The sequence below is a fragment of the Henckelia pumila genome, chromosome 3, assembly GCF_033568475.1.
Source record: "Henckelia pumila isolate YLH828 chromosome 3, ASM3356847v2, whole genome shotgun sequence".
NCBI classification, from domain to species: domain Eukaryota; kingdom Viridiplantae; phylum Streptophyta; class Magnoliopsida; order Lamiales; family Gesneriaceae; genus Henckelia; species Henckelia pumila.
This window is the reverse complement of record NC_133122.1, coordinates 40,209,986-40,234,185: the sequence shown is the minus strand read 5'-3', so window position 1 is coordinate 40,234,185 and position 24,200 is coordinate 40,209,986. Positions and strand designations below refer to the sequence as shown.

Below are 24,200 nucleotides of genomic sequence, written 5' to 3'. Positions count from 1 at the left end.
GCATTCATGTTTTTATCCCATTTAATCCCTTGATCATGTGTTTAGTAACCCCTTGATCATGTTTATCATTTAATTAACTTAAAACTTGATATGAGTGAATACATTTTTTATATTGATTAATTTGTATAAAATGTACAAGTGTGAAAAGAAATAATTAAGAATTTTATTGATATTTTTTTGAAATATTTATTTATGAAATGAAAATTTTTAATTAATTACAATGATTTTATTTTTATTTTGTCGTGGTCTGACCTGCGTAACTTGCAACTCACATCGAGTTGGTTAGGGATTTTCGGTTCGTCGGGATGCCGGCTCGCCTTGGCCCTACAATGGGTTGATCGTCTACAATTCTGGTACAAAGACACTATGTATTAATTATATCAGTGTCTTTCTGTATGTATTATATTATGTACACATTATACACACACTTGATTTATAGTGAACACGTATGGTGAGTGTATATTTTATTTTATTTTTATTATATGTGTTCAAACAAATTAGAAATCAAAATTTTAAAAATAAAAAAATAAAATGATTTTTTATGATTTTAGTAAGTTAGTTTTAAAATTAATCAAACTTAAAGAAAATAAATAAAACACACTAAATATGTAGAATATTAAATTTTGAATTTAAAAAAAAATCATACAATAAGTGAAATAAAAAGTTTGAATTTTCGGACATTCTATTCCTAAAACTAAATAAAACAATAAAAAGGTTTTTTTTTACACTCAACAAAATTTTACTTAAACCCTAAAAGCTAAACCCTGCGACTCTCGTCTTCCTCCACGCCAGTGTTCCTGTTTCAGACTTGTAAAGTTCTGCCCTTTCCGCTGCGAATCGCTGTGGAGATCACCCAAACCTTCATTCATTGGCTTCCCAGTAGAAATGGCACCTCCTCCGAGAAAGTCTCATTCGAAAAACCTCCGGAATCCATCCAGCAAAGCTGCGATATCCAAAGGAAACCGCCGCAGCCGCACTGTTTCGTCGCAAAAGTTACCTCTCCAGCTCGAAGACGATGTCCCCGATTTCCCGCGAGGTTTTGTACTCCTCTGCTTGCAGAATTCTCCCATTAATTATGCGTTTTGTGGCTAAGCATGGTGAATTAACAAAAAAGGTCATCTCGCCTGGATGGAAGACATAAGTTTGTCTATTGTGTTATGATTAACATTAATCTGAAGATATTTAGGATTTGTTTCACCGAGAAAGAGAAACAGAAAAGGGACAAACTCGACAATTCTAGTTTCTCTTGCTTTTGACAGAATGCTTATCAATAATCTGTGAAAATTAAAGGAAATGGTCTTGTTAAAGCGACTACATCGGCCTTAACTTTGCCAGTAGATACCAGTTGTTCCACGAGTTCAAAATGATTAGGCCTTGCTCGTTTATAACACATTATAGATCCTTGTCGGAATTCTTCTTTCAATTTCATAAATGGTTTCTTTTCACTGACGGTTTAGGTGGGGGAAGATCTTTCAGAAAAGAAGAAAAAGACGAGATTGGATCAATTTTGGATAATGAGATTGAGGCCAACCGTATATCATTGGAGAAAAAAAAGAAGGGAAAGAAGGTGCAAAAAAGGAATCATTCCGGGAAGATGACTTAGGTTCACTATTTGGAGATGGACTTATGGGTAAATTGCCTAGATTTTCCAATAAGATCACTTTAAAGGTATGATTTTTCCCTGTTATTTGTTACTTATTCTACTTAATTCTGTTTGGTAAATCCTCTGGGGAACTTTTTAATAATGTATTTTCATGGAACAATTCAATTAACGCTGCAAGGAGTTGATAAAGATGATTGTTTTAATAAGAAATAACTTGGGAATAGCTAGATATGAATTGGAATTCATAATAGCCTAATAGGACACGACTTTTGTTGATTCAGGCAATTTGGTGTACAAAAACTTCAAGCTTGTGACGGCCCTTAAAATTATTCCTTAAAATTATAAAGATCATGTGGTTTAGCATATCATAATTTCTTAGCCTCTTAGTTTTTACATGTGCACGATGCCGTGATCAGTAAATCTTGAATATTATCAATTCCTGCATGCGTATTGTAAATAAAGGTTGGAGTGCACCTGGAGACTTAGATGTTAAGGATGTTTAGATTTTGGAATATCTCCAGTCTTCAATTGCAGCATGGCCCACTGAGCTCATGGAGAGTACATATGGGGAGTACACACAGATGCAGTTATATGCATCATGCATCAAGCGTTATCTTTATGGTGTAGTGTGTACATATGGAAGAGTTTTAAGTTTTTGATGTGCCACATACTCCAACTAGGCCTATAAAGTTCTTTCAGAGTATGAATATGGGCACTTTATGCTTACAATTTTAAATATCAAGTGTAATTTTATCTTTATTGGTACTACATCTTGTTTGATACCAAATGATCTACCTACTAAAAAATCATGAATAATGAGGTATTACCTATTTTTTTTTTCAATAGATCTAATTTCAAATTGCTTTGTTGTTTCCTGCTAGTTTAGTTCATTCATTGGCATATTTCTCCCTTCTGAATATGAAAATGCTATGCATGTGGACATGCATGCGATTATATTTATCTGCAAATTTATGTTTTTAACATATTTGAATATCTCACTCATCATTGAAACACTCTGAGCTTTATTGAGGTCTATTCAGTTGTAGATCATGTGTGCATTTCTACTCAGTTATTAAAAGATTACATGACACATATAGGCCAAATTCGAGGCGAAGTGTCGCCATTTAGTAAAGCGCATGCTTTGACCATGAACTAGGTCGGTGAAACTTAAAAAGTTCGAGGCCGTGAATGTGATATACAACGTATCGATCATTCATTTTTGCATGTATATTGAAGAATATTTGTTTTATTGTTTTTTTAATCAATTGTAAATTATAAATTAGAGCTCATAAATAATAATTCCTTACAACTAGATATTGTAATAGTGCCTTGGGTCCATGCTCCAGTGCGCATGTGTGTCTTAGTGAATGCCATTAATGGCCAGAATTTCTCTTTTATCTCTAATTAGAATAGAAGCTTGATTATCGTTAATGTTTAGTCATGTATAAATGAGGACCTGAAACATATTGTAGCTATAGCTTGTAGACTCTAATCACATGTATGGTGGTTCATGATATTATTGAAATTTATAATTTTTTTGCTCCGTAATTGTCTTCTGAATGTTGTAAAAAGGTTCAGCTTTCTTCTTTCCTTTATATTTCAGAATGTCTCTCCGGGAATGAAATTGTGGGGTGTGATTGCTGAAGTGAACGAGAAAGATATTGTAATTAGTCTCCCAGGGGGTTTACGGGGGCTAGTTCGTTCCTGTGAGGCCTTTGACCCAATATTGGGTGGTGAAGTGGAACAGGTATTTTCGTTTTGGATCTCTGTTCTATTTTTTTCATCGATAAATTCATAGGAATGTGGGCTTTTCTTTTCGCCCTGTGTCTAGGGGAGAGATCATGTCAGTATATTATTAGGACTACATTGTGCTGGCCCCTATTCTAATTGCTTGTGACAGGATGCAGAAAAGAATTTCCTTTCTGGCATATATGTTGGACAGCTTGTATCTTGCATTGTCCTACAAGTAGACGATGATAAAAAGGAGATTACAAATCGAAAGATCTGGCTTTCTCTTCATCTATCTTTGTTGCACAAAGGCTTAACTTTGGATATCATCCAAGAAGGAATGGTATGTCTGTGTGTAGCCCTTGGAAGATTTGCTTTTGCTTTAGAAAAGAGTTCGTATTTCTGTTTTGCTATTGCATCTTTAGAATTTTGTTTTTAGTCCAAAGAACTTATATCAATGGATCATGTGTGTGCTAGAAAGCTCCTAGAGTTAATTAGACATGAGCATTCAGTCAAGCCATCTACTAGAAATTATTAATTTTGTTGGTATCTTTAACGGGAGACAAAAGATTATGTTAAACTGTGTAACTGTCCCGATTATCAGAGTTGGGTAGTTGCCATAATCACATATTTGTTATTTGTTATTCTGTGGAAGCATCCGCCTCCGCCGTTATTCTTTATGGTTTGCTTGCACTTGCTTTTAATAATAATTGCTTTCACAGAGGTGGTTGCGATTGTTGTGCCTAGGGGTGTTATCGAGCCGAGGCGAGCTCGAGTAGCAGTTCGGTTGTAGTTCGAGTATTCGAGCTCGAGCTTTTATATTATATATATATATAAAAATTAAAAATATATAAATAAATAAATAAATAAAATATTATATTATATATATTATAAAATAAATATATATATAAATATAATAAATAAAATAAAATTAATTAAATATTATAAATAAATATTTAAATAAATTAATATATAAATATAATATTATATTATATTTATGTTATTTTTTAATATATATATATATGTGTGGCTTATCGAGTAGCTCGCGAGCTACTCGATCACATAGTTTCAAAGCTCGACTCGAGCTCGATTGTATGCTCGAGCTCGGTCAAATCGAGCTCGAGTCGAGCTTTGACCGAGCTACTCGCGAGTTGCTCACGAGTAGCTCGGCTCGTTTACACCCCTAGTTGTGCCCCGTGTCTTTCTTCTTTGATGCTCTCATATTTATCATTATTGGTTGTGTAAATACAAGTAATAACGTGCTTTTGTTTTATTAGGTGCTGAGTGCGTATGTGAAAAGCATCGAAGATCATGGGTTTATACTCCATTTTGGATGTCCTTATTTTGCAGGATTTATGTCAAAACACAGCAAATCTGGTGATCATTTCTCCATCTTGCTTCTTACAATCATAGGACTTTACATCCTATCAACCTTATTGCATACAAAACGAGTAACCGGTTGAAGTCATTCTTTGGAAGATTGAAAGTTTTGAAATGTATTTGGATATTAGCAGTGTGTTGGCAAGCACCTACTTGATTAGCAGTCTGTTGTGGGTTATGCATCATTCTGATTGTGTTAGGAATTTCTTTCCTTCAATTGGTAGTTCACAATGGGTCAATGGTTCTTTTTTCCACCTGAGCCTGGACAATTATGCTCAAAGTACTTTGCATGTACTAAAGCCTTAATATGTGATTTTTCCCACATCTTTCTTCTATAAATGACCAGATCAATATAATTCTACCAAATGAAAATTGTCCTTGTGATAGTGCCAAAACCAACATTTTTATCCCTCATTAACTAAGATCTTAAATAGAATGTTTGTTCCTTGTACCCATTTTTCGTAGAAAAAGGAAGCGGTGAAGCAAGAGTGGGCCAGATTTTACAAGGTGTTGTTAGAAGTGTAGATAAAGCTCGTAAAGTAGTCCATATGGATTCTGACCCTGACGTCATTTCAAAATGTGTGGTATGTTCCTGGTATTTGAAGTGCCGACTTTTCTTTTTCTGAAAAAATTATGCTGTTTCTCATCCGCTCTTATCCATGTAGACCAAGGAGCTTAAGGGTGTTTCATTAGATCTTCTCATTCCGGGCATGATGGTTAATGCTCGTGTGCAGTCAACCCTTGAAAATGGAATCTTGTTATCTTTCCTTACCTATTTTACAGGAACTGTATGTATTGCGTTGTATGATTAAATTGCTTACAGCTATTGTTGAGCAATGTGTTCCATTTTTGTGGTTAACATGATCTGTCTTTTTATGGCAGGTTGATGTGTTCAATTTGGATAAAACTTTTCCTTCTCCAAAATGGAAGGATGGCTATTCTAAAAATATGAGGGTAATCCTTTTGTCCGTTCTAATTAGATTGATTTAATAGTTTTTCTTATTTGTCAACCCCTGCACGTGTCATGAGCCTGAAGTAGTCTTATCACTTTTTTTTATAAGATATATTTTCTTATTCTGGTGCGGGTTCAGTTAGGTAATTTCACTCTTGTTTGTCAATGGTATAGATCAATGCTCGGATATTATTTATTGATCCTTCAACTAGGGCTGTTGGTTTAACACTTAATCCTTACTTAGTCTGCAACAAAGCTCCACCATCTGTAAGTTCGTTTTTCCTCATGAACTTGTAGCATTTTTGGTGCCATCTTTCAGGTCGGCATTAACATTCAGTTCTTGCAGATTTAAGTCTTAGTAAATTTAAGTTTCTGTCGGTCTTGCTTTAACTGTTTGACGGTGCTGCTTTTATTCCATATTCATAAATACCTGGTTCACAATGACCCCTTCATTGCACTTTTTAAATGGAGGGACAAAATATTAAAAGAGACATGAACCGTTCTTTCTCCTTGATATGATTTTATCCATCAAGCAGCTCGTTAAAATCGGCGATATCTTCGATCAATCTAAAGTAATCAGGGTTGATAAGGGGTCAGGACTTCTTCTGGAAACTCCTACGTTACCAGTTCCTACCCCAATATATGTGAATGTAAGTATATGAGTTATTTTATGCATCCTCATGTAAATTTTATCCATGCACTGGGCATTGACTGAAAATATCATTGCAACTATTCAAGGTAACTGATGTCACAGACAAAGAAGTTCAAAAGTTGGAGAAGAGTTTTAAAGAAGGAAGCCTTGTTCGTGTCAGGGTACTTGGATTTAGGCGCTTGGAAGGAGTTGCGACTGGTAGTTTGAAGGTTGTTTTCACTCTGTCAATCTATGTTTGTCATTCTCTGTGCTTCACTGGTCAAATTCATGCTTATAGGGAATTGCTCTCATCAAACATATGCTACTCGATGGGTCTTATGAAATACCTCAAAATTACAGCAAGTTTCCTACTCTGAATAAGTATAATAGACTTGGAGAAAATGTTTCGAACAAGTAATCCGCCCGAATAACTTTCCATCCACCAATTATTGAATTAAAGCTTGATTTGGGAGTGGGGATAGATGATTCTCATTGATGTCCATGACAAGGAATTTTGAGCTCATGTAGATCCTGCAAGTTTAGAAATCTGAAGTTATGGTCAGGAGCATTGGGGCCTCAGGAACATTTTGTATTACTCTGTTTTGTTTTGTCTTTTTTCCCTTAATAAATATTGAAGATAGTCGGTCACATAGTGAGTTAGGACTTAGGAGGGGAGCAGGCATTTGAATTGTTACCTGGAGCAAAATATGGTGCTCTACCGATGGAAATATATTCTCTTTAATTCCTATTTGGAAATTTTTGTGAGTTTTCTTCGTATCATATGCATCAATATACTCCTTTGCATATTAAACCAAACTGCTTATGTTTGCTTGATAATTAACACTGATATGATTTAGTCTTTTCTGCTGATCAGACTAGTGCATTTGAAGGTTCAGTTTTCACTCACTCTGATGTAAAGCCTGGAATGGTGGTAAAAGCTAAAGTTATCGCAGTTCACAGTTTTGGTGCTATTGTGCAATTTTCCAGTGGCGTGAAAGCCCTATGTCCTCTACGACATATGTCAGAGCTCGAAATACTGAAGCCTAGGAAAAAGTTTCAGGTTGCCATGCATGTTTTTCTGAGTGATCTTGCACTTCTTCATTTGTTTCAGTTAAAATAATCCCTTTTCTGAAATTTTGCAGGTTGGAGCTGAGTTAGTTTTTCGTGTTCTTGGTTGCAAGTCCAAGCGGATAACTGTCACACACAAGAAAACTCTAGTATGTTTTCTCTTGGGCTTTTAATTTTGTCAAATTACTTGAATTTTCTACTTGTTTCTTCTGTGCGTTTATTATGTGTGTGTGTGTAGGTTATTTTCCAGTGTCACTCCAGTTTGAGTTAACCTCTCATTTATAGCTCGTCCATAACTTTTGCCAATGTCTTTAATCTGGGCATTAAAAGCTGTGTGTGGAATCTGTGAATTGTGATCAAGCCAGCCCATGGTTTTAAACCTCGGGTGGTTTGAATACACTGCAGTTGAGCATGTTGGAAAACCTTTGAGATTTATAAAGAAAAATGTAAGGTCAAGTTTGTTTCAGTATAAATAATGAAGAGGACCTGGGCGCGGGTTTTAGATTTTGAACTTAGTGGTTCTATTGATTCATACCTTTTTTGAGGTCAAACTAGTCTGTAAGTTCATCTCATTGTTTATGTGTGTGACTGAGAGTGGAAACAGGTTGTCAGTTATTGAAGTACCTTACATTCTTCTCAGGTATTCTGTTGATATTTTTGTAATCTGAAAACTATAAGTTTGACATAAGTTTGGTAAGATTTTCAGTAGACATTCTCATTGGCATGGTATGGTAGAGACAGGGATTGGTCTATTAGTTTTGACAAGTTCTCATAACATTAATTGTTGCCATTTCTTCAACGTAGTTGTCATTCTTTCCTTAACATAAAGTTCATTGGGTTCATGACAGCTGAAGTCAAAGCTAGAAATTCTTAGTTCTTATGCTGATGCAACTGATGGATTAGTCTCACATGGGTGGATTACGAAGATTGAGGATCATGGATGCTTTATTCGGTTTTACAACGGGGTTCAAGGATTTGCCCCAAGGTTAGTTACAGGATGCTCGAGAGTGACTGACTCTCTGTATATTAGATATTTTTTTTAATATTTTTGCAATCTCCAGCCAAGTTGAAGTGTATGTTGATCTGTATGTTGATCTTGTTGCAGATATGAACTTTGTTTGGATCCAGGGAGTAGTGATATAGGTTCCATGTATCATGTTGAGCAAGTTGTCAAATGCAGAGTTGGTTGTAAGATGTATCCCTGCATCGCGCAGAATACACCTTAGTTTTAACATGTCACTTACAAGGTTAGTTTCTTTCGATTCTGTTATATTTCTTTGAGTTATTCACCATTCCAAATTCCAATTATTTGTCAGGAATTTTTTGATGATAACATGAATAATACATAAATGCAAAAGGTTTCTATTATTTTTATATTTTTCAATATGCTCTTGTTTTTTCTGATTTTTCGTCTCTGTCTGGCTTTCTTTCTTTCCCTTTCTTTTCTTTTTTGCCTTTTTTTTGGGCATGAAACTTTGAAGCAAATGACCAAAAAACCCATCAAATGTTGATTCATGTCCCAAAACCTCATGCGATGAAATTTTTATTATAAAAGTTCATTCTACTAATTTCAAACCGAAAGATGAAAGAAATATACTAATTTAGTTATTCCAATGGAATCAATTTAACTTTTATTTATGCTTTAATCAAGTTAATCTATCAATTGAGGTATAATATTTTAATTTGTTAAATTTATATTATTAGGGTAAATATTAAATCAAATAAATATAATTTTATTATTACAATATATTTGTTAAATTATTTTCTTTATATAATTTTGATGTTTTTATATTATAGAATCTAATACCATAAACATTTAAAATTTAGTTATATATTACGCATGATATACTTATATATGCCATAACCGTCCTAAAATCTCTTCCTAAATAACAAACTTAAACCATATTATATTTAAATAGTTAATCATTTTAAATTTTTTTATGAATAAAATTTTCTATTGAGCATTAGGTTTGTAATTCAATGACTCCTTTACGACATGACACCAAGGTTAATTAGTAAAAAAATGTGTTATTTTGATCTGGTTGGTTTTTTGGGAACAAAATTATATGGAAAAGGTTTGTGGAGAAAAATTTCCCCGGGTTTTTGCTGATATGAATTTTTTGAAATTTGAATAATACAAGGTTCAGTTCTCTATGTGATCATTCCTTGTTATGTAAATGTGAATGCATGATTAAATGTGCCTTTTACTTCACACTACAGGGGATTTGAGTTACATGATTTAACAGAAGCTGCAATTTTGTGGCAAAATATATTATCGTTTTAGCAACACAAATTTCATGAATTAGTACATTTTAAATAAAGAATATTATCCACCTGTTTGATAGGGTTTTAAGATTTTTCCACTCGAAATGAGTTGTGAATGATTTGCCTATCTTTTATTTGTAGAGATAACATATTCATCCACCTGTAAATGATTGATAGTTTGGTTCCTTTCTTTTAAACGTGTTATAGGGCAGTAGGGGTTGAAAGTGTGAAGCCAGGAAGCCTAGTTGCTGGAGTTGTTGAACTGGTATCACCGCATGAGATTGTAGTAAACGTCAATGCCTCAAGTCACATGAAAGGCACAATATCTCTCGAGCATTTGGCAGATCAGCATGGTAAATTGACTGTCCTTTTAGTGAGAGTTTCTCATTTTGACATTCAAATTCGTCTTGTGATTCAACTTATAAGTATGAAACAGCAAATTCTTTAATTTTGCTCATTAATTGTTTCACCGATTTCCCCTCAGTATGTTGCTTGTGTTTGATTCTGGTTCCAAAATGCAACAGGCCTTGCGACTTTGATGCTGTCTGCCTTGAAGCCAGGTTATCAGTTTGACAAACTATTGGTTCTCGGTAATCATCCTAATCTTTTTTCCCATCACCTTTTTTATCTGGCAAACTTGTAAAATCTTATTTTGTGTTGGTCATTTTCATGCAGTAGAATGCATACAAATATAGGGTCATAAAGAGCATTTTGGTCTTGTCTAAATCATGAAACAAATATAATTGGATATGTATCCAACCTTTCATTAAGGACTGCTAAGCATTACACTATGTATCCATGTAACGTAATCCATTTGAGTTTGCCTGAATATGGTATTTTGATGCTACAAGTAGAAAGGAAAGCTTAAATATCATGGATATCAAGCTTGGATTATTGCAATTCAAATATTTTTGCAATTATTGGGAATACATTTTATTTAAGAGACTACCGTGACAAAAGAAGTATATTGTTCACTGGACTGTTGTTTTAAGGGATGGCAAAAAATCTTGTTCTCTTAATTTGTTATCACTAGTTTATACACAATTTTTTACATTTCCAAGCTGAGTTTGATATCCTATATTGATTGGTTACGGGGAATCTATGGGATTTCATGAACTCTCCCCTAAGATTTGTTACATGCAAGAAACAAAGCGAATATGGACTTGTATGTGTGTTGTTAGTTATCAACATAGCATAATCTTTATTATAATCAACTACACCTATGCTTATAAATTTCATATAATTGTATTACAACTTATTTTTGTGTGTTAAGAATAGTTGGAGAGTTGAGTAGGACTTTTGACTTATCATTTTACTAAATGACATTTATGCAGATATTGAAGGAAACACTCTCGTACTCACTGCCAAGTATTCATTAATTAACTCAGCTCAAGAGCTTCCTGTTGATGTTTCCCAAATTCGTTGTCATTCTACGGTGCCTGTAAGCATGTTGGTTTTCGTCGCATTTGACCATGTTCTCTGAGCATATAATTGACAACGGTGCCCTATCAATCATTTTTCCTCTATCCGATGTCTTTCAGTTGCTAGTGAACTTTTTTTTTTGATAGGATCAGTTGCTAGTGAACTTTTAGTTTATTTGGAAGAAAATCAGAATTTTTTTTAACGAGCACAAGTGTTTTGCTGCCTTTCAGTTGCTAGCTAACTTATAGTTTATGTAGAAGAACAATCAGAAAATTTCATCTTTTAGGAGCACGAGTGTTTTACCGCCTTTCAGTTGCTAGCAAACTTATAGTTTACGTGGAAGAACAATAACTTTCATCTTTTAGGAGCACAAGTTTTTCACTTGTAATGTTATCATCCTCATTTACTTTTTTTGTTTGCTTCTTTAAGAGCTCATGAACAATTTTTGACCAGGGTTATGTGTGTAATATAATTGAAAGTGGTTGCTTCGTTCGATATATAGGACGTCTAACTGGTTTTGCTCCCAAAAGAAAGGTATGTTCAGCTCAATCTCTTATTTCTTGAAATTTGTTCATAATAAGTGAGCAGTTCGTGGTTTAAATTAACTTTGAGGTCTTGGGATCTCGTGAAGGCTACCGATCGGTGGAGAACAGATCTTTCAGAGGTCTTTTTTGTAGGCCAGTCTGTTCGTAGCAACATAGTTGATGTAAGTAGAAATTGGGATTTGTTTTCAGTATGCTAAATTATATTTAGCTTTAATGTCTCTGCTCTCTTTTCCAGGTTGGTAGTGAGACGGGTAGAGTAACCCTATCACTGAAGCAGTCGTTGTGCTGTTCAACAGATTCATCTTTTATACAGGAACACTTTCTTTTGGAAGATGAGGTAGCACCTAACAATCTCTAATCATGTAACCCCTAAGGATCTATTCGGTATTCTGTGAGAAGAGTATTTTAATACAGGTTTTACAAGTAATGACTTCCAGTTGAAAAGATTAGTAAAGCAAAAGGTTCCAATATTGATATAAAGTGAGCGATCTTGTGGGAAAATGTTCTTCACTGATACATATAATCCACACCGGGTTAGCATATAGTAATCCTACCATGAGAAGAAAACGGAACTAATTAGGCTATTACCTGATCCCATGATTTATTGGATATTCTGATAAAATAAGAAACTAAACGAATAAGCTTAAACACTGAGGATGCATGTGCAAAGTATAAGCCATTAATCGTGTTTTCCCACACTTGCCTTCCATGTGAAATTGAACTACTTAACTGCTTATACAACTGCAAATTGGCCATGTGTAAACACATACTGCATTCAAATCAACCCACTCTCCAATTTCTCCTTGATGAATTCTCTGTCATTTCGATGTGTTTCATTTGATCACACAGAACCAGGTTGTGAGCTGCATTAATTCTAAATTTATTATTTCAGTAGAGTTATCGAGCTTGTCGATAATCTTCAACCAAAGTAGTTCATTCATGCCTTGAGCCATTGCTCATGATTCTACATTTGTGCTGGACCATGCCACTATTTTTTGTTTCTTACTCTTTCGCACCACTAGATTATCACCTAGAAAGGTTCGATATACAGAGGTTGACCTTCTATCAACTATTGATCCCGCATAATCGGCTGCCATGTATGCCTCAAGTATTAAACCTGTGTTCCGCTGGAATAGACACCTTTTCCTAGTATTCCTGTGAGATACCATTACACTCAGTAAGTTGCTTGCAAATGAAATTCCTTGGGGATATGCGTGACTTAGTTAATCACACTCACTGTGTATACTATGATTGGTTTTTTATGAAAGCTAAGCGCTTATACGTCTTCCTTTCTAGGGCTATTTTTTTCTCATTTTCTCTGCATTTCCAAGTCTAAGAATTGGGTCCACTGGAGCACTTAGGTTTGTACAATGTCTTGCCTGTTTCTTTACGAAGCTTCGTAATGAATCTCCTGTTGGGGGATAAAATGCTTTGCTAACCTTTCCATCTCAAACTCGTTAGTCAAGCACAGACTTAGAGACCGTCTCTTCTCATCATCAGTTGGTCACTGTTGTGCCATCAATAGATATTAAGAGCAATGTGACTTCCAAAACGGAGTTAGTTTAGTGAACAACATGCGATCCACTCGGCTTTGCCCGTACATCCCAATCATAACTCTCGCAACTGTGAATAAGATGCCGATTTTTATGAATATGGTTAGGATTATGTTTTTAGATTGTTTTGCTAGACACATAGATTTGCTTTGAAATTATGCTGGAATCTGGATCCTTGATGATAAACAAATTGGGTATTTAGTATTTACTTGAACAAGTTTTGATACCGACAGGATACCTGGCTCTTGATACCAGGAAAACAGAATCGAAACATGATTTTATGGATGAAAATTGCCGCAACACTTGCATTTAGAGCACCTTTATATATAAAAGGTTTTGAAACAAACAAAACGTGTTCTACCGAACTAAATTAGGATATTATTATAAAGATAAAATCAAATAACTAAAAATCCTTCTTTTTAGGATCGGATCCCACTAATCATGGGGTTTGGAATCAACGTGAGGTAGGAGACTCATACATGCTAGCTTTACCACCATATCTGTCTAGTATCCACGATGTATTCGTGCCATTCTTTCTTTTTACCCGCCATTATTCAGTCTTATCCTCAACTAGCTGCTGCTCGAAGTTATTTGTAATACTTGCCTTGTATTCAGTTTTGAAATTCTTTTACTACCTTGTCCAGATTGCAAGGCTTCAACTATTGGATTCTGAAGGCCATGGGTTGAGCTGGATTTCTGCATTTGATATTGGCAGCATTATTGAAGGAAAGGTTCATGAGACTAAGGATTTTGGTGTTATAATCAGCTTTGAGAAATACAATGATGTCTATGGTTTCATTTCACATTATCAGTGTAAGTCGCGGTGATAATTATCATGTTATCAATGAGTATTTTCCTGGTTTAAATGACATTCAGCATAAAATGTTTCAGTGGCTGGAACCACTGTGGAAAACAACTCTACTATTCGAGCTTTGGTTATTGATGTTTCTAAGATAGAACGCCTTGTGGATCTAACTTTAAAGCCAGAGTTTCTTAATAGACCAAAAGAAGAGAGCTCCATCTCGAAAACTGTAAAGGTTAGCCTTCTATTTTTACAAGTACCAAGTCAGGATGGTTACGATCTTTTTCCTCTTGCACTCAAGCTTGCTTTGATGTGATAATCATCCATCGGTAGTTTATATAGACTTCATCGTTCATTTTTTTCCAAGGCTTGTAGGTCTAAACATTTCTGTTTTTATATGGTGAGTTAGGTGACAGATCCACATATCTTTCCCTTTCATTTTTTGATGTTAACTTTTCTTAATTGCAGAAACGCAAAACCAGAGAATATAAAAAGTTGGAATTGAATCAAGTTGTAAATGCTTTGGTTGAAGTTGTGAAGGAAACTTACTTGGTTAGTTTCTTGGCTATTAATATATGTTTCATTTATTATTTGATAAGCTTATGTGAAATCTAAACATTTTTCCCCTTGATTCAGGTTCTCTCAATTCCATCTCATAATTTTGCCATTGGCTATGCATCAATAACTGATTATAACAATCAGAAATTGCCTCCTAAACATTATACCAATGGACAAAGGTAACTATTGTGTTCCCAAGGTCTGCCTGGTAACTTTGTGGTTGACCTTTTCGGTGTAGCTCTCAGGTTTGTGATTAGTGCATCATGGTATAAAAATAAGTAATCCCGCTAGTGACATAATCTTGTTCTAAGGTAATAAGTGATTCAGCATAATTCTGGGTAATGATGCCCATCTAGCATCAAATTTTTTTTTGAAAATTAATCACATGTTTTGTACGCTATTATTTATTTTCCCAGTGTGGGTCAAAACAATGTTGATTTATCAACTATCTTTTTTTGGATAAGAAACGAGATCATATCATATTATATATCTATTAAAAGGATCATGTGATAATTATAAAAGGCGGATAAGATATCCGCATACGGATAAGATGCTGTATATAATAATTTTTTGGGAGCGAAAACATGGAAGAATGTGAGTTGTACTATTTAACGATTAAGCTGAAGATATATTAGGTGGTCTTTTGCTTGAACCTGCAGTTCTAGTTTCACATGTAGTGCTTGCTTTTCAGCATAGTGGAGAAACCTAACTCCTCCGTCTGCCGTTTCTGTAGGAAACGGTATTCAAATGCAATCTTGAATTTCGTGAGGCCTGCTGAGGAGTATTTGAATATTGTAATCAATTTGAAAAGGATTGTGAAAATGCATTATTTAATTTAATTTCCTTTTGGTTTGCCATTTATCATATCAACCTGTGAAAATTCTGAAGAGATGTAAATTTTTTGTGTTGCTATACTTTTGAGGAACTGTTTTACTTGTTATTTTTCATGTATCGGTTGGTTGAACTTGTTGATGCAGTGTCTCTGCTACTGTAGTGGCTCTTCCAAATCCTACATCATGTGGGAGATTGTTGTTGCTGCTTAAATCTTTAAGCGATGTGACGGAGTCTTCTGGATCTAAGCGAGCGAAGAACAAGCCTACCTATGATGTTGGTTCTCCGGTACAGGTGGAGGTGGGGATCATTCTTCCTTAGTCAAGTCTCATGACACTTCCAGCTTTCAAATGAAGAGTGACCAATATGGTTAAGGGCTATTGTGCCTTCATTTTTATTTATTTTGTCTGAATGTGTATCTTTTGTTAATGTTCAGATTACTGAAATAAAGCCTCTTGAGCTCAGACTGAAATGTGGTTCTGGATTTCATGGAAGAATACATGTGACAGAGGTGGGTGTCTTTATCTTATCGAATGTATATGTGGTTGTCTGATCGAAGAGGGTTTCTGTTTATTTCATCCTTCTACACACAGATGGAATTTAGTGATGTTTTCAATGTACATTGACAGGCAGCTGATGATAATTCTAGTGAAAACCCATTTAGTGACTATCGAATTGGCCAAACACTGTCAGCGAGGATTGTTTCAAAGGGTAGTATGCCATATAGTAGTAATGGAAGTTATCCATGGGAGTTATCCATAAAGCCTTCCATTCTAAAAGGTAGGCACCATCATCATTTATATCTCAGCTTCATGTGAAAGATGGTGTTGTTCATGACTCCATGTATCAAATTATTGAATTGGAAATTTGGAATTTATCATGACCAGCTGATCAGGAGTTCTTTTGAGAAGCATATGCGTAAAACCTAAATTCTTATGATCCTGTTGCTGTTATACATTACTCTTTTTTTTTTTATACATTACTCTTTATTCTTTAATGTTCGCATTCTTCTTGTTTACTAGCGTATTTATAGATTGAACAACGTTATTTTGCTGACTATTTGCTTCCCTTATCGTCTTGAACATGAGGTTATCCATAACAATTTACCATGATTTGTCTGCTCGGACCCTGCATATTCTCTGTGATGATCGCCAGTTCTCCAATTATGGTGTCACTCATGACAGCCGCGAGTATTATTGGAAGCAATTATGTGGTCTGCACTTTTCCATTTAGAGAAACATTATAGTGATGCTGGAAGCCTATAACTTGATAATATTTATTTAAGATATATGATTAAACATGTTGAATGACCTGAAGAGCATCCTGAATATGGTTCTCACCGAAAAGAGTTGAACCTCTGGATGCATTTATACAAATACAAATGAAGCAAAACCCTTAATTTAGTTACTGACACATGCTTTTTATGTGCATTCGTTTCCCTTTCGTCCAGTTACTACAGTGTTACACAGTCTTTTTTACTGATTGTGTTCAACCCCTGGTATCTACATTTTATGATTTTGTGCTGCTGATTGCCTAATTCCTATTACATTGGTGGATTTAATAAGCCTCTTATTTTGTTTTTGACTTTTTGTTAGTTTTCCCTCTTGAATGATACACCTAACTATTATTGTGAGGGTTAAATTTGATGTTCGCTGTCCCATCAATGATCTTTCAAATCAGTGAACCTCATGCTACTGTATACTTTCAAATTGAGATACTTTAAGATGTGAACAGAAGTTAGTGAATAATTTTTGAAATCGCATTTTAAATGCAGGATCCGGTGACATCGATTTTTTTATTCCTCCTGAAGATTTTAACTATTCATATGGGCAACATGTTTCTGGTTATGTGTGTAAAATTGACCATCAGTGGGCCTGGTTGACTATATCTCGAAAGGTGAAGGCTCAATTGTATATTCTTGACAGTTCATGTGAGCCTTCTGAACTTGCAGACTTCCAGAAGAGGTTTTTTGTGGGCAAAGCGGTGTCTGGTTATATTATTAGTATAAATGAAGAGAAGAAATTACTACGTGTGGTTTTGAGCCCATTGGCTGTTGGATCTAGGGAACATAATGAGAATGATCCTTATGGTCATCCAAAGTCTCATCTAATTGAAGGTACATATGTGGGTGGCAGGATTTCTAAAATTATTCCTGGTGTTGGTGGATTGGTCGTCCAAATTGATCCGCACCTCTACGGTAAGGTTCATTTTACTGAACTGACAGATGCATGGGTCTCTGACCCCCTTTCTGGTTATCACGAAGGACAGTTTGTGAAATGCAAAGTTCTGGAAATAAATCGTACTGGCAGTGGGACAGTCCACATTGATTTGTCTCTGCGATCAACTTCCAATGATAGACATGATCCGAGTTTCACTGAGCATAGCAGTGGCATGTAAGTTTAGATTTTTCTTTGGAGTTATCATCGCCTATTTAGACTGAGAAATAGATTACACATGCATGCTATTTAGCGTCGTTGAGCCAGACATTACTTCGGAATGCAGTTAGTTTTTTTTTAATGAGTAAAGGGCATCGTGAAATTTCTGGATTAATCATTCTGGTGTTGGGAAATAAATTGAATAGGATGGAAGAGAAAGGAAAGGCGAGAAGTTCAAGTTTTTTTGATAATTTTTCTTATCAATTATTTTTTAATAGGAAACGAGATTATATTATATAATAATCAGATAATAATAACGAAAAGATTGTTCTTATCAATAATTGATAGAAGAACAAAAAACTAAAATTTATTAAATATTGCATTTTCTTTTGATAAATTATTTCCTTCCTTTTCCTCAGCAACTTATGGTTCCCTTTTTTCTTGCCATGTAATATTGAAGTCACTCTTATTTCACTTATTTTGCTGAACAACGAAAAGGTTGTAGAAAAGGTGCAAGCAGGATCATTTTGCATTTTCAGGCTATGAATTACAATCTATGGAAAAGATGCTCACAACAGATATATTTCCTACTTATGTTATGCAGTTGAACCAAAATTCTCATATTGTAATCAGAATAATGAGAAAAAAGAATCCGTGCTGTGTCTTTTTGTTGTTGAGACATAATTCATGTAACATACTTTTGAAATGATGTGGTGCACTTAATGCACTTGAAACCCAAGTATGTGGATATCCGTCAGTCAGTTTGACAAATGACACGAACATGAAACAATTGTAAAAGCTCAAAAATATTTGCCGTTTGCTTATACGTTTAATTTTGTTTAATTTTCTTTTATATTGAAACTGTAGAGGCACAGTATATTTGTGGTTTGTTTCCATTTTTGGATTCTGGCCTACGACCTGGATTTATCATTATTATTTTTAATATTGATGTAGGTTGTTTCTCACATAGCATGTATTAATCAGATATTATTTTTCGGAACTGCTTTTACAGTTTTCAGATATGACAATTCCGCTTATTCATTGTTTTCAGGCACTCATCTACTCAGCACGTGGACAAATTAACCGACCTCCATCCGAATATGGTTGTTCAGGTAGCAATAAAAGTTTAGGACTTCCATATGTAGCTTTTTTCTTCTCGTCTAGTAATTACTGACTTTGTGGGTTCGTTGCTCTTCATTTGTGTTGTCCATGTCACCCGGTGAAGTTTTGATTTTTTCCCCTCAACACTGGTGTGCCACACACTGGATTAGAAACTTAACTTTATCATAGTCCTCTTGTAATTTTTCATGTCCCAATGTTACATTGAAATTTCGTAAATGTCCTCGCTAACGTGTTTCAAGTTATTTATTTTCTTTCTTCTTTGGAGCAAATTCTCTTTTTTTATAACAAACAATATTATATTAATTACGTGAAAGCTATTAATTACAATAGGCGGACTCCGCTAACAACAAAAGTCTAATCATGACCCTACTCATATCAATCTTTGGCACAAATTCTAGATAACTTTCTCATTGTTTGCTGCAGGGTTATGTTAAAAATATCTCCGCAAAAGGATGTTTTGTGATGCTGTCACGGAAGATAGATGCCAAAATTCTTCTTTCTAATTTGTCAGTCAATTTTGTTGATAATCCAGAAAAAGATTTCCCCATTGGAAAACTCGTGAGTGGCCGGTAAGTATTTGTTTGTTGCATCTCCATGTTAATGTCACTATGCAACCATTGACATGCCTACTGCAGGGTGCTGTCTGTGGAGCCATTGTCTAACCGTGTTGAATTAACTCTTAAGACTCCAATTGCAACCGGTGGGCCAAAATCTGATGCTTATTCCTTAAATAGCATTATTGTTGGAGACATTATTTCTGGGAGAATCAAGCGTGTGGAACCTTATGGATTGTTTATATCTATCGATCAAACAAATGTGGTTAGTGAACTTTTTTTCCTGTGTGTTCTAATTTTAGCATCAAATCCTGATTTTAATAGTTATATTGAGAGATGTTCAACTACAATGACTTGTGACATTCGCGCTCACGTGCTGATGGATGTTATAAATCATTGTGTGCTTATAGCACCCATTGTATTATGACCGAGTTAGTTTTTACCTTGGGGGATGGGAGCAGAGGGTGGTCTTCTATGCTCCCCATCATACCAAAGGTTTGCATTTACTCATCAATGAAAGAGCATGGCCCCATAGTCGTTGTTCCCATGTTCTGTAACTTATATATCACACAAAATTCTGGAGAATTCCTGTAGCTGATTGTGTTTAAACTGTACTCATTTACTGATGGTATTTACCTTGTACAGGTTGGGCTATGCCATGTTTCGGAGCTTTCAGATATTCATTTGGTCAATATAGAAACAAAGTTTAATGTAGGGGAAAGGGTGACTGCAAAAGTTTTGAAGGTAAGTCCATTATTTACTAAGCTCATCAGGAACAGCGTGGCCAACAAATTGACCTATAACATGTCTAGATTGGAAACAAGAGAGTGGAAGAAGATGAGTCAAAAGAAGTTCTTAAAAGTTCCTTCCAACAATGCTGACACTTCTTGATGCTTGTTTGGCCGCATTCATCTATTTATGGCAACTTACTTGTATAAAGTTTCTCTATATTTTTAGGACATCCATAAACTCAAACTCTTAGTTTTGATTGTTGATTGATTAAAGAGTTATTCAGTGAATCGTAAGTGTTCAGAATGGTAGTAACCAGCAAATGATTGAAGCCAGAATCATTTTGTTAGAATAAAATATCCCACACCACTTAGCAAATGGTTGAAGCCAGAATCATATTGTTAGAATAAAACATCCGACAACACTTGTAAATAAACACTGCCTTCAGCATAAAGATTATAATTATGTTAATGGTATGAAGTATTTATTGAAAGAAAGAGGTAAACAACTCGATACAACCCTTGTAGAAACCAATCAAGCTGGGAAAGAAACAAACTAACAAGAGAGAACTTTCTTTTTCACCCTACCCGCTGCTAGCATAACTGAAATTTACATTTTTTCTGATGCTTGCACAATCAAATCTTCCTTCCTTTTATCCTCTTTCCACTCTCCCTTGTTGCATGTGTTGTCCAACTCTTCTCTTGAATTCCTTGTAAATTGGATGTCCAAATGATGGACCTTAACACTTGAATCCTATATTTTTGCTGAAATTAAGACTGTATCTAATATCAATTCATGGGACTCTTTTCCAGGTTGATGAGGAGAGACATCGAGTTTCTCTTGGGATGAAGAAATCACACTTCAAAGATGACGAAACATTGCAATCCAGACAAAGCCTTGATGATTATGTTGAGAAAAATAGTTCTATGGTAGTATCAAAAGCATTACTACAGAGCGCTTCTGCTTCAATTGAGAAATCTAATCTTGAAGTCGAAAGTGGATATCATTCAAGTGCTGATTTTGAAAATAGGGCTCTTGTTCCACCACTTGAGGTTCCTCTTGACGATATAGAAATTCCAGATGATGAAGTTGATGTTGATCATGTACCAAATGCTGCTAATGCAGAAATCATTGAAGAGAAAAACAAGAGGGCAAAAAAGAAAGCTAGAGAGGAGAGGTAAGGGGCACAATGCATAAATAAATTGCTTCATAGAAAAGAAAATTGTGTTTGGCTCGTCTAATGCATTTTTAAATTTGTAAAGTTCCTCTCAGAAAATCATAATCACACCTATGTCCACTGAAATTTAAGCATGTTTTTGTTTTGGTGTAAAAAAACTCTAATGTTTCCTTTACCTCTCCATCAAATATGGCCGAATGTTTATGGTTGATGTACAATGATTTTTGGTGGATAGTTTTGTTGTTTTGATGTACCTCTGAAGACAATTTTCATTGGATTTTTATGTCGACAACAAAATTTTTTTTAATGATTTTTACTCAGACTTGACTTTAAATGTTGTTTGCATTGTAGCTTTTCAGTGAATTTTTTAAATATATCTGAGCAGGGAACTAGAAATAAGGGCTGCCGAAGAAAGATTGCTGGAAAAAGAAATCCCAAAGAGCACCGATGAATTTGAGAAACTTCTTCGAAGCTCGCCTAATAGTAGCTTTATATGGATAAAATACATGGCATTTATGCTCTCTTTGGCAGATGTTGAGAAGGCAAGATCCATTGCTGAGAGGTAAATGGTGCAATCAGTATGCATTTGTATCTTATCCTAATGAACTTGAATTTTATAGGGTTTTTGGAATGAGAAGCATTTTAGCTCCCTTATATTAATTTACTTTTGTCATTGTTGATCAGTAGTGAAAAGCTAATATATCGATGTTACTACTGACGTTGGTGCTTTATTGACATCTAGTTATATAATTATATATGCTGCAACTGACGTTGGTGCTTTATTAACATCTAGTTACTTTTCAATTTTGGCTTTACAAGCCATCACCTATAATTATTAATTATGTACTTAATTAGCTTTTGTTTATTTTCCCGAGCTTCTTTCATGGCATATGTTGGTCCGTGTGGTTGGAGAGGAATAGAAGAATTTTTGAAAAAATGGAAGAATCGATTGACGAGTGCTGGGAAAATAAAAAATTCGAATTTCTACTTGGATTGGGTCTCATGTAGAGTTTCAGAATGTCTCAATTTCAGATTTATTAAGAGATTGGGCTTTTGTCTATTGTTGATATGAGTAGGATCAAGACAAGATTTTTGTCGAGTGCAGATCACTTGTCCGCCTATTGTACTCAATAGTTTTCCCGTAATTAATATAATATTGTTTCTTATATAAAAAAAAATTTCCCGAGCTTCTCAACTTGCTAATCTCATCCTCACTTGTAGTGCTAAACCATCTTTAAGTTAATCCATTCTTTTACCTTATAATGTTAGGGCTCTGAGAACGATTAATATTCGAGAAGAATCCGAGAAATTGAATATCTGGGTTGCTTATTTCAACTTGGAAAACGAGTATGGAAATCCTCCTGAGGTACTAAAAGAATCTCCTTCGCATAACATTCGCTTTTTTTATTTGTTGGGCTAGTCTTCACACTACTTTAAAGAAGAAGGAATCATTCAAAATTCCCCGTCATTTGAATTTTTTGGTCTATAGAATCTTTATGTGATTTTCCTTTCCAGGATGCTGTTATGAAAATATTTCAAAGAGCATTGCAGTACTGTGATCCGAAAAAGGTGCATCTTGCACTCCTGGGAATGTACCACAGAACCGAACAACACAAATTAGCTAACGAACTTCTTGACAAAATGTCTAGGAAGTTCAAGCATTCATGCAAGGTTCAGACATCGCCATTTTTTTTCCGTGTCTCTGCATTTTGGCCTCCTGCTGTTCTGGCTTATGATGTATTTTTTGGAATTTTCAGGTCTGGCTGAGTCGTATTCAATCTCTTTTGAAACAAAACTCTGATGGGATCCAGCCTGTTGTAAATCGTGCTCTTCTGTGCCTTCCTCGACACAAGCATATAAAATTTATTTCACAGACTGCAATTCTCGAGTTTAAATGTGGAGTTCCAGATAGAGGGAGATCCCTGTTTGAGGGAATGCTTAGGGAGTATCCTAAGAGAACAGATTTGTGGAGCATTTATCTTGATCAAGTAAAGATCGTACACCTAATTCTCGGTCAAAAGATAATAAATAAATCAATCAATGAAGAATAGTTGAAATTACAAATCTATTCTCAACCAACCAACCAAAACATCGTTTATGAGTTTTGTTCCTTTTTTTCCAATAAATAAATTGCGTTTATGGTAACAGGAGATCCGGCTTGGTGATGGGGATATAGTTCGTGCTTTATTTGAGAGAGCAGTAAGTTTGTGCCTTCCCCCCAAGAAGATGAAGGTGATTGCTCGCTCTTGGTTTAATCTTATACCTTCACTGTTACACTCCTAGTACGACATACAACTTTGAAGGTTTTTCTATATTGCAGTTCTTATTTAAGAAGTATCTTGAGTATGAGAAGTCGATAGGTGATGAAGAAAGAATCGAGTCCGTGAAGAAGAAGGCACTGGATTATGCTGAGAGTACTCTTGTTTGATGGTCAATCTTTCTTGGCTTCACAAGGCAGAATGAGTTGACAGAGGGGGAATGTGTGCCCCTTATTTTGAAGACTAATAGTTATTGATATGCAGCCGATAGTGTCTGTTGAGATAACCATTTGCCTGCTGCATATACTGGAGTGGGCCGAGGCGCCGAGCTAAGTTTTGTAGATTAGTTGCATAAATTCGACAATCCTCTTGGTGAAAATTTTGGTTAAGAAATCAAAATTTGTGAGATTATTGGCGTCCTAAACACGCTTTGGTTTATTAAGCATTTTGAATGATCAATCTGATGTCTAGCTGTATTAAACGAATATTTATAATAAACTGAGGCAACAATTTGAGGCCTTGATGATTTAGTTCGAAAGGGTTGAAACTTCAGGACAGCTAGTTTGAAATAAACCCACTCGCTTCTGTTGTAGAAATCCAGTTGGAACCCAATGTTCAGCCCGAGCCACATATGACATTACATCTAA

The 24,200-nt window shown here is 35.1% G+C and overlaps 1 protein-coding gene across 1 annotated transcript; it reads left to right on the top strand.

Annotated features, from left to right (window-relative positions):
- The first annotated feature begins 762 nt into the window (after positions 1 to 762).
- Positions 763 to 24,090, top strand: LOC140886693 (rRNA biogenesis protein RRP5-like). Its single transcript, XM_073293412.1, is given in 42 exon segments — positions 763 to 1,036; positions 1,458 to 1,586; positions 1,589 to 1,668; positions 3,207 to 3,350; positions 3,504 to 3,674; positions 4,609 to 4,708; positions 5,177 to 5,295; positions 5,377 to 5,499; positions 5,594 to 5,665; positions 5,838 to 5,930; positions 6,200 to 6,313; positions 6,402 to 6,524; positions 7,169 to 7,354; positions 7,437 to 7,511; positions 8,211 to 8,347; positions 8,468 to 8,546; positions 8,548 to 8,609; positions 9,835 to 9,980; positions 10,152 to 10,217; positions 10,962 to 11,068; positions 11,503 to 11,583; positions 11,681 to 11,755; positions 11,830 to 11,931; positions 13,792 to 13,960; positions 14,039 to 14,184; positions 14,418 to 14,501; positions 14,586 to 14,686; positions 15,485 to 15,638; positions 15,775 to 15,849; positions 15,968 to 16,118; positions 17,113 to 17,731; positions 18,765 to 18,825; positions 19,259 to 19,404; positions 19,471 to 19,654; positions 20,035 to 20,133; positions 20,931 to 21,295; positions 21,681 to 21,857; positions 22,565 to 22,661; positions 22,811 to 22,966; positions 23,053 to 23,283; positions 23,444 to 23,527; positions 23,616 to 24,090. Coding segments are annotated over 42 exon segments (5,742 nt in total). The 5' UTR covers positions 763 to 885; the 3' UTR covers positions 23,724 to 24,090.
- The last annotated feature ends 110 nt before the right edge of the window (positions 24,091 to 24,200 follow it).